Source organism: Dromaius novaehollandiae, chromosome 15, assembly GCF_036370855.1.
Source record: "Dromaius novaehollandiae isolate bDroNov1 chromosome 15, bDroNov1.hap1, whole genome shotgun sequence".
Lineage (NCBI taxonomy): Eukaryota > Metazoa > Chordata > Aves > Casuariiformes > Dromaiidae > Dromaius > Dromaius novaehollandiae.
In genome coordinates this window covers 17,093,010-17,104,096 of record NC_088112.1, presented here as the reverse complement: position 1 = coordinate 17,104,096, position 11,087 = coordinate 17,093,010, and the positions used below count along the sequence as shown (strand labels likewise).

The window sequence follows — 11,087 nt, the reverse complement described above, 5'->3', positions numbered from 1 at the left end:
TCCGGGGCCGCTTGTCGCTGCCGTCGTGCAGGGCTCCGCGCAGGCCGGGCCGGGCTGGGCAAGTTGTGCTTCCCCCCCACCAGTGCCTAAAACCTGCTGGTGCCCAGCCAGCTGCTGCCGAGGGATCCTTCCTCGTCCTGCGTCAGATTTATACTGGGAGGACTGGAGTCACGGGATCTCAACCCCCCCTATGCACAGTGCATGCAGCCTTTTGGGAGGTACCAAGCAAAAAAAAAATTGCAATTTGTTCTTGCAATTGCTGTTCAGGCTCAGCTTTGACAAGTGGAAACAGCAGCGGGCGAGAGCACAAGTCACTGGCTGCTGCCATGTGCTGCACGATCTGACCGATCTGCCGCAGTCTCGACAGGGGACAGCGGTCGGACCCCATTTCTGCACCTCGTCCTCTCCCGGCGGCGCCGCGCCGCGAGCAGGGGTGATGGGCACCGTGCACCAGGGCAAGATGGGGCCGGCGGTAGCGTCGCCGCAGGAGCTGCAGCACCAGGAGGATCAGGGCAGGGCGCAGGGAAAGGGGCAGAGACTAAATGCAGGGAATTAAGAGCGCTGGGGAACGCTGCAGTCGGATGAAAGGCTCAAATAACGGACGGCGCTGAAAAGGCACGGCAGGAAACCAGGAGCATGTCCCAGTGCTGAGTTCTGCTCCACTCGCTACATCCCACGGGAGAGATGGGATGGGGGGAAGCTCTCTTTTTCTTGATCCCTTCTAAGGCATGGGAAACAAAGCAGGGACGCGCCAGTCAACATACACACGCTCTACCTTTTTCCTGATTTTCCTCGAATCAGATTCCCTGGTGCATCCGCCTCTGACCCCCCGCTGCAGCGCTTCCCAGCCCAGAGCCGTCCTCCCCGGCTGCTGCTAAAAACGGGGTGCGATAAATGAGTTTCACCCGTGAAGTTCAACAGGAGACGATGGTGAAATCCCGCCTCAGGACCCATCGCATGAGCAGGGATCACGGGATTACGGGGATGATCCGAGCGGGGCCAGCATGGACCGACAGCGTGCCACCCTCCCGCCAGGAATAGCCGTGCATGGCGCCACGGGGATTTTCACCTGCTTCCAATTTAATGCTTACGGTGTTAGTGCTATAGATAAAAAGCACGCTTACAGTCGGGTTTTCTTTTTTTCTTTTTCTTTTTACTGGCGATTATCCTCTAGGAACACAAGCAAACCTTGATTTTACAAACGTCTTACAGGAACATGCAAAACTTCCATAAAACAGGAGATTTGGGGTGGGGAAAGAGAAGTTGAAGGATGGGGTTTCAGTAGTACGGGGAAACACTTGGATAAAAGCTTTTTTTTGTGTGTAGAATTCATAAAATTAATGTTTTCTAGTAAAACCACTTTTTTTTTTAACCTTAAAAATGATTCCCCAAGTTCCTGGCACGTACAGCTCTCGGGGGATTGCCGTATATTTTACATCTATGAAGCCTCACCGCGGCAGACCAGGAGCAACGATGCTCATCGGGCTTTTTGGGGTTTTACACGCTGATGACTGCTTAAAAGGAAAACCTCAACCTCCCTGGCACAGCCCCAAACTGGACCGGTGCGGTGGGATCCGCTCTTCCAATGGGCTTTTAGTCTTCCCGGTGCTGCCGGATTTTCCGACCCGGGGTGCCAGGCGCCGTGCTCAGCTGGCTGCGCCCTGCTGCTCGCTCGTGCCATGGGCTAATCCGGCTTTACGCTACCTGGTCTTCCAAATCACAGGCGAGCTTTCCTCCCCCTCTCTGCTCTAAAATCAGGCTGTTAGGTTGGAAATGAGGAGATTTAACACATGAATGGTGTTATTTATTATGTTGTCTTTTGGGGTTTTGTTCTTGCTCGTGTTTGTTAATTCCCATCCGTTTTCTAGCTCTTCTCTGTGACCCTGATACACAGCTGCTGCAAACGGACTCAGCGAGAGCTAAGAAACTTGGTTTTCTTACCCAAAAAAAGCCCGAACCACAGCAGGAAACCAAAGGAGCACGTGACGAGGAGCGACTCGCCGTGGGGGACCGCTGCTGCTCCCCAGGAGCCCCGTGCTAGTGCCGAGGGTTTCCTCGCCTTTCCCTGCTCACCGCAACACTGGTGTTAAAGCCAGGGCAGAAAACGCCGCGGTTTGGGGCCGAGGCAGCACCGCCTCTCCCGGCCCGTGCTTGGGCTCGGTTTTGCATGCCAGAGGCTGCGACAGCTTCACTGGAGAAGATGGTAAAAGGTTTTATTTAATGGGGAATAGCCGGCTACGGTTTCTTGTAGCCCGACGCCGATGAACCGAGCCCGGGTAAGCCGCGCAGCGTCCTCCCGAGAGCGTCAGCCCTCAGTTTCACGTCCTCAGTGCGAGAAACCGGGGCGTTAAAGCTGTGCTCTGGAAAAGTGTGGGTTTTGGGCATGTTTCTAGAGTTAGGTGAATCACAACAAAAGTGCGTTTGGTAAGTATAAGCATGGGTACCACGAGAGAAGCCTCTCTAAACATCACACCACCCGCTCTCCAATTATCGGATTAAATAAAGCCGACGCGCAGCAACAAAAGTCAAAGCATGCTTTGCTAAGAGGATCATTTCCTCATTTTACAGAGTTGGGTGTTTTTTTTTCCTCTTAAACATCTGTGTTAAAGACACAGCCAAACCACACTCCAGGTAAGGATATACGTCAAGATAACTGCTATACAATAAAAAAAAGAGGGGAAGTTCCCCCACTTGCAGCAAAAGCCGTCAAAATTAAAACATGGCAAGGTCTGTCTCACCTTTCTTTTTTGGCTTACTGATTTCTCAAGATTTCTATATAGAGATTGAAGCTTTGTTTCACATTACAAGGACACAAATGCATTTCTACATCTACAGTAACTCAGACTGCAATGGAGAAAAATCTCGACATTCATTAAACAACGATGCATTGTCCAGCGGGAAAAGCCGGAGCAGAAGCACTCGCTTTTCCACGTCTGCTGATTTGGAGGAACACTGTGGACTTCTTCAAAAAATTCTAGAGGTTCTCCCTCTCGCTTCCATTTCGGTGCTGCTCTTGCAAAAGCTTGGAAACAATATTCGTTGCCCTGCCGCTTTTGTCACACGCTGGTAAAAATTGATTTTCCCTGCTGAGTGTCAAAGCGGGCGCTGCTTTCCTTTATTCTGCTTTCTGCATTCACGTTATTGATGTCAGTGGGAAAGGGCACGGCTTAGGGAACGTGTTTGTTATTGAACTGTTGCAGATCTCGGTGGGAGAACAGGGTAAGAAGCTTACCTCTTTTCTTCTCTGTGTAATGCCAACATGCTGGCTTTTAAAAAATCTCTGTGAAAAATCTGGTGGATTTTTTAAACCCCCCCAAAAAAAGCAAAGCAAGAAAGAGAGCTAATTAGGTTCCTGCATATTTCAAAAAGTCTGATGATTTTAAGGAAGATCAAGTGCTGGTCCTATGAACGGCAGCGGCATCTCTATAGCAAGAGACTCACTTGAGTGGAGCACAAGGAAGGACCAAAAATACTTGCTGTGTAGGCTGTTTTTCTCCTGCTTCAATGGAAAGGGAGAAAAAACCTGAAGTTTCAAGTTCCTTGAAATCTTTCTGCAAATGCAGGTCCTCTCCGCAGCTTTAGCATGAGACTGGCTTGCTCTTGCCCAGGTTAAACGGGTTGTAGGAAACTCAACGCACTTATTACGGTCCCTTTCAAAAGGGGATATTTCACAGTACGGTTATGGATTGAGTGAGAGATATGGAGTGCTTTTACCAGTCACTTGCCATCTCCTCTGCAACATTATTCCCTTTCTGACGTTGCCCAAACACCTGGACAATTACAAAAAAATGGAAGCAGTCCACGCCTATTTAAAAGACGCACGTGCAGCACAAACCAAACTCTTAGGACCACCGTAAAGCCTCTTCCGTCTCGCCGTGTCCTCGGCTGGACCGACACAGCTCCCCATGCTGCTACTCAGCGATTTCCATCAGACAACCTTGCTCGCGCACACCTTGTCAGCTCGGAGACGCCACCCTCAGAAACCCCCGCTGCTGGTCTTCATCTTTGTAATCTAGAAGACGGGTTTGTGTTCTGGAAAAAGCAGCTCTTCTTCGGACAAAGGAGATCCATGGAAAGAGTACACAACAATAGGAATGAGAAATGAAAAAAACGGAAAAAGGGCCAAGAAGGAACACGGATTCCTCTCAGGTCTTGTTCTCGTCATACATGTCCAAAGCAGGCTCCATCGCTGAGAATTCACTCTCGTAGACCAGGCTTCGGGGAGACAGAGAATTGCGGTGGAAGAAATGACTGCCTAGAAGAGGTACAACAAAGCCTGGTTAGGAAAAGGCACACAACGTAAGACCCGAGCGCAGCGTCTTGCGCGCGCAGCTTTCCCTTACCCGCGTTCTCACCGCAAACGCAGTACGCGTGGAAAAAAACAGCCTCCCTTAATGCAAACCTGCAGCAGCCATAGCAATAGTTAGCAGAGGAGAGCTAAGGGGGAGAGATCATAACTTTCACAGTCTCTTAATTTTTGTGCAGGAAGAAGGGGCATCTGGAAAATAAACGCTTATATTGGTACCACCAGTCACTGAGCTGGAAGATGCTTCATCTTGCAGTCCTGCTGCTTTCCTGCTGTTGTGTACCTGCGTATACCCAGCACAGGGTGATAAACACTGTCCATGAAAGACCTTGACTAAGCCATTTTCTTCTCTAGGAATTATCAGATTAAACACATTTGCTTTATCCACTAAGTCACTCTGAAGGCCTGAGCACAGGCTTATGGGGTCCCACAATCTTAGCCAACCCTATGCTGCAGGTACCTCATCTTCATTCCTTTTTTTGTAACGTGGAATTAATATCTCAGATACCCCCTAAGAGGTGCTGCAAGGATTTGCAGCCATTTGTTTATTACTCTGATAGTTCAAAGCAGCGCTTTACATATGCATGAACAAACCCACCTCAAATGATTGTTTCAGATAAAACAGGTCAAGTCTCAGCAAAGCTGGGGCAGGCCTGAGCATCACACTTCATGCTTGCTATTGATTTAAAGCCTTGGAAACTTATAAAATGGGCACATGCTTCCTCAGGACAACCCAGAGCCCTTTGGTAGGTGCCCAGGTTCCTGTGCTGGGCGTGAGAAGGACAAGGGATCCAGCACAGGGTCAAAACGCACAAGTCTGAGTGAGGAAGTCACCTAGAATTAGGTGACCAACACCGCTGAGCCTTCTCCAGAGCTCAACCACCTCCATCCTCCCAGAATCATCTTCTAGAAATAGGCACCTTGGCTTTTTCTTGCAAAGCAGTAAAGATAACCCAACTTCTTCTCTGACACTGGTGGTGGTGGCGATGCCCATCACTGAAACAATGACCCAGAGATGGTTTCAAGAGTGGGGCATGGAGGCTCAGTCCTCCCCTTGGAGGGAGTTCAAGCTGACCTTGCTATGGCTCTTCGGCTCCGCAGATGTGTTTCGTGAGGAGCCCAGTCCTGCTGCTGTACAAAAAGCTCTCTCTGAAAATATCTGTCGGATTGAGGCCCTCAGCCAAAGTGCTTCATTGCTCATTTTCTCGATCCCAGCAGGGATTAGCCAGGAGCAGGGCTGCTTAGATTACAATACACGGGAGCCAAATTCCAGGCAACTGAAAAGCTTCCAAGTTTGTCAAGATGACACTCAGTAAACGGAGGTGCCTCCAGTTTCAGGCATCAGTAGAGCAAGACGCTTAGGGGATTGCAGTTTTAGTCTTGGCAGAGTTTAGGTGCCTAAATCCTCTGTATTTGCCAAGTTTTGAGTCCCACTTATAGTATTCTAAAATAAAGAGCTCACGAGAGACATGAGAGAGGACCAGCTCAGCTGCTATTACCCTAAACACTCAGCTTCTTCCCCACTCACCCAAGAGACACGGGCTCAGAAAAGGGAAAAGAATCCTTTTTCAGAATAAAAAGAAAAAGCTAGCGCTGTAATCAAATGTAGGGAGGTGCTGTAAGGGCAAAAGCGAGGACGAATTTTGCGCTTATCAAAAGCCTAACAATAGCATCGGCCGGAAGAGCCAGAAATACTGCAGCAGGCATCCCGCAAACTTCCTTTTGCAGAGCTCTAACAACGAGCTGCCACCCTGACGTACAGCTAATCCCAGACCTGAGCGGTGCAGCAGCTGCTGGCCAAGCCCAATTCCTGCGAAGACCGGCAGCAAACCAAAGCGGTGCAATGTCATCCACCGCCAGGCTCCTAAACCCCCTCCAAACCTCTGCCTTTATCGCCAAAAGCTAGAACACAAATTCACCCTACCATGCTCACTGAGAAGGGGGAGGTTTCTCAGAAATTAAACTATTTTATTTATGATCTTGCAGTAAGATGGAACAACAGGAGTGAAATGAGCAGTGACACTGCACAGGAGCGAGTTGCTCTCTCTGCCTGTTGCATAGATCCTGGTATAAGGAAGAAATGGCCTGTGTTGCAATATACTTTGCATATTCTACGTTAGCAGAACTGGGCAGTGCTTAAAATAAAAAGACTGATTTTTTGGAATGTTCTTTTTTGGAACTAAGAATTAAGATTATAATCTGCCTTCAAACAAACACAAACTCCACATTTGAACCCACTCCGGAATTGTAAAGGATAAAACAAATTTCAAGATTCTTCTGCACTTTGTGTTACGGGTTGGGATCATTTAATTTGTGATGACTGAGTCTCAGCTTGCTGCTGAATTAAGCCATGGATGTTGAACGTTTCATCTCCCTTCTCTCCACCCGCTGAAGTGTTACACACTGAACAACCAACGCTGAAACAAAACAAATGGGATTTGCAGAGCTCAGTGCTGCTTTTATTTGTTTTTATTACACAAAAATCAAACAAGGGATTAGGAAGTAGACAGCCTAGGCAGCCATTTCCTCTGTGTGCATGGAAACTTCCACTCCAGCAGATTCAAGGGAGAGATTTCATCAACAGGCAGACAGGTCATCTGACAAAGAATTTTTTTAATTAATCCGAAAACATGCACTGTATATCCAATAGCTCTGAAATTCTTTGCTGTGATGTTTTCTTGCTTCTTGACAAAATAAATGTAACCCACCCGCTTCCAGGGAAGCTGCATTTTTATACAGATACAAACTGCTTTGCTTCCACACCACTCTTGGGAAAAACCAGTCATGCTTTTTTTTAAAGCACCTGAATCAAGTAGCCTTTTGCCAATTATTCCTGCTAGCAGCATTATCTGCATACTAGACAACACTCTAACGATGCATTTTTAAAAGGAAAGCAAATAATCTACCTATCTTTCCTAGATGAAGGACACCAAAAAAGAACACTTTACTCAGTTTGTTAAATCAGAACTTTTTTTTTTAATGTTTAGCCAGATTTTACCAACTCCCACAGAAAAGCCCACTAGCAGTATATTACTAATCCTCTGCAAACTGAAATCTATTTCCATGTAATACTGCATCCCTGAGCAGAGGAGTCTAAGGGAGCGTCATGAGGAGTCCAAGCCAGACAGATGATTCAAACCTGCACACTCACATGCCAAGGCAACGCTTCAACACAGCCTGCTTGATGCTAAAAATCCAGCTGTTACTCAGTGCTTTTCATCACTAGATCTTCAGGTGCTCTAATAACCAGGTCAGTATTATTATCCACATTTTACAGACAGTGAGACACAAAGTGAGCCAGCTATGCTGGTCTTACAGCCAGAACCTGGAAGAAAACCTGCAGGAATACTCTGATAGGGTCCATTACACCCTGAGCCAAAATTGTCTGTCTCTGCTATCAGCCTGAAAGTCCCTGGAGCTTAAAAACAGAGCTCAGGCTAGTTTTCCTCTGCAAGAACCCTTGGGGAACCCTTAGACGCTTAAAGGAGCCGCTGGCACCTTGCCCAGTGTGATTTTTTTCTCTTAATGCAGAAAACCGCTAGTGCTTGTTTGAAACTGTGGCATCAGTCTGGTTTATAAATCCACTGAGTAAATGTATTTGAAACATTCACAGTTCCAAATTCCACTTATCAATCTGTTCTTCTCATTTTGCAGCTGCCAAGAAAGATCAGGATTTATCCCTTAGGTATGGAAAACAAATAGGAAACCTGCCTTCAGTTTTAACAAATCAAAATTAATACTTCAGCTCTCTCTGCTGCTATTTTCCATTATGTACTTACGGTGAACTTTTCAGATAAATTGTACTGAGTTTGAAAATAAACCTACTAACCTGGAATTTATCCCTACACCTATCTTAGGATGCTACAGAAATGGGCACAAAATAAAGGCCAACAATTGAAAAGACATGGCATTTCTGTAGGTGCATTAGTAGTAGGTTCCCTTTCTATCCGAAAGCATTTTAATGTACTCAGAGCTGCTAATCAGGGCCTCCTCCTGCCAAAGCTGCAGTCCCTCCAGCAAGATGACTTCTTAATGTGGAAACATGATCCGAGCACTCTGTAGCTCAGACCAGCTCTCTCTGCTGTCTGCACCTTCTCAGCTAAAGAACAGAGCAGGATTATTTTACAAAGCATCCTTTCCTTGAAGCGAGCTGCTCAGCAAGGCGCTGCTACTCCCTCCTGAACTGCACCGTATTATACCAGTCCATCTCCCCAGTCCTGCCATCTTCACCACATCTGGAAAAAGGGACCAGCTGTTCTCCTTTCCTCTCATTACTATGATAACGCATGCAAGAGTAACATTACTCGTATTTTATGCATTGATACCTGAAAGCAAGGTAGGCAACAAAACTCGGGAATTTCCTTTTTGCTTCGATCCAGAGTCAAAACGTTATTGACTTTCTTGGGATGGTGCAAAGTCCATCTTTGAATATATTTATTTTATTAACAAGATAAACTTACATTGTTAGCCTGACCTGAGATTAACCTATCAAACACTGTCTGCTTTTTTATTAACGCTTTGTGGAGACAATTGTTAGAGGCGCAAAACAATAGTTAAAAAAGATGGCCCTGGGTTATTTAAATACTTTATAGCAGAAAAAGGCACTAGAAGCCCTGACAACCATTTTGTCCCCAAGATCACTCAACTTCTCACTCCGTTGCGGTCCTGCAGAAGGAATCTGCATTGGAACCATCTGTGGTGCCCTCCACATATGGGCCACCAGGTCACTCAGGGTTCCCTGCATATTCCTCCCAGTACCTTTAAAAAACCACTTAAGGATTTTTGTTTCAGGAGGCAAGCACCAAACTTATCAATTATCCTACTCCTTTTGAGCAGTGGATGAAAAAATGTAACCCTTTTATTTCACAGCCTGTCTGCTAAAACCATGCTCTATCCTCATTCATCCATTTTGGCAACAATGCTCAGTGACAAACACTAGATTTTACAAGGAGGCAGCCTTGAAACGCAGTATGTTTGAGGTTTTTCTCTTCATGAATAAGTCCAGTGGGGTTTTCCAGCCTTTCAAAATGTACTTACTGCTCTATTGATTGTGCTCATGTTTCGCTCAAAATTTCACAAGGACACAATGAAAAATAATTCTATTAAATGTACTGAAGCTATCACATACTTTGTTTCTAATTATAAAAGCTGCCTTCTCAGCTGAAGCCTATTGGACAGATAAGAATTAAGCAACTATTTTAATATAGACTCCGGCTGTGCTCCTAAATTCCAAAACTGCCTATACATAAAAATAAAATTAAATTAAAATCGCTATTTTCCAGCACATTAAAAAATTTAAATCCTACACTAAAATTGGTTCTCTCAGTTCATTTAATTAAATTGTAAAGTATTACATTCCAGATGTCTAAATCTTGATACTAGAATAAAAAAACCCCCAAAAATAAACTCAGAACAGATTTTAACTTCTATCGGTTGTAATTATTTTCCTTACCAATTTGTTACCTTCACCTACCCATCTCATTAATTCAAACTGTAGCAGTTGGCTGTGAATCAAATCTACATCTTTTAACTGATTGTTGTGAAATTACTCATACACTGCTTGCATAAGTAAACTCGTATGAAACAGCTTGAATGAGTATAGCAGATGAGAGATTTTTACCCTGCCTCCTCAACAGTAAAAAAAACACGGCAAGAAGGGACATGTTTGCACAGGTTTTCTATATTACTGTAAAGACCATTGTCAATCTTTCATGATCTAAAAATGAACAAAAACTAGCCCCATTACTAATGTGAAAAGAGGTTCCACAGATGACAGTGGAGGGAAATGCTACCTTCGCACTTGGTATTAGGAAGGAAGAAGTGGTTTAGATTAGCTTCACTCTTAGTAGAAAAATGAGTGGGATGGAAAGACAGAAAAGGTACGATCTGTACGCCAAGAAAAACGTACTGCGAACCTTCAGCAATCGTTGACCCGATGACAAAAATCATACTGCAATCTTCCCGGTGCAGCAGAGGAGTATTAGAGGAGGAGAACTGGAGAGAATGTGATTGTAAATTAGCTCTGAGGCAGTGTCAAAGCAAGCCCATTATATACTAAAATGTTTGGCCCAGCTATTTGCCTAACAAGCTGGTATGGAGCAATTGCTAATAATACTCTTGTTAGTCATGCCAGTGCTGGGCGGCATCATAAATGGCACTGCATGAGATTTCCACTTGTTAGCTTATGTGTGTTCCAAAATGAAAGCAGGAGAATACAGATCTGCAAAGATGCAATCATTCAAAGGAAACAGAACACCTTATAAATTTGAAAAACACTGTCAGACTTAAATACTAACACAGCAAGTCCATAAAAAATAAAATTCTCACAGAATAACATTTCATAATTAAAGTTTTTATTTCTTCACTTTTTCCTTAATACAAAGCTTTGGCATCAGCAAATTTTATGAAAAAATAGAATGTACTAAATAACGCTTGTGCTGCATGACCGATAAATGATGCATAAAAATAGGTGTCTCTCTCCAAGGCAATTGGCCGGAAAGCGTTTCTTCAATACCATTCTGCTCTGTGGGGCAGAAAAAAAGGGACAAAATATTTATAAAGTTAATACTGTTGATACTCAGATAAAAATCCTGTAAAAAATAAGTTAGTGAGAAATGACTAATTATACAGGGCTAGGGGCAGTAAAAGAGGTCTGTACTCCTTACATCATTCTTACAGAATGAGTAAAACTGATGAGACTGTCAGAGGTTTGGGGACTTTTTTGAGGGAAATCCATCTGCTACTGAAAAATTTCTCTAAGTGGTGCTATCTCATGTCTGGG

General features: G+C 45.0%; 1 protein-coding gene across 5 annotated transcripts in view; it reads right to left on the bottom strand.

Moving 5' to 3' along the window:
- Positions 1 to 1,222: 1,222 nt before the first annotated feature.
- RNF130 (ring finger protein 130) overlaps positions 1,223 to 11,087 on the bottom strand; it is a 54,694-nt gene continuing 44,829 nt past the window's right edge. For 4 of the 5 annotated variants that reach the window (XM_026122635.2, XM_064521053.1, XM_026122633.2 and 1 more), the window contains one exon: positions 1,223 to 4,255. In XM_026122635.2, the coding sequence (XP_025978420.2) occupies positions 4,146 to 4,255 (110 nt within the window). In that variant the 3' untranslated portion in view covers positions 1,223 to 4,145. Of the gene's footprint in view, positions 4,256 to 10,637; positions 10,830 to 11,087 lie in introns of those variants that run through there. The other variant, XM_026122634.2, reaches the window with a different exon arrangement.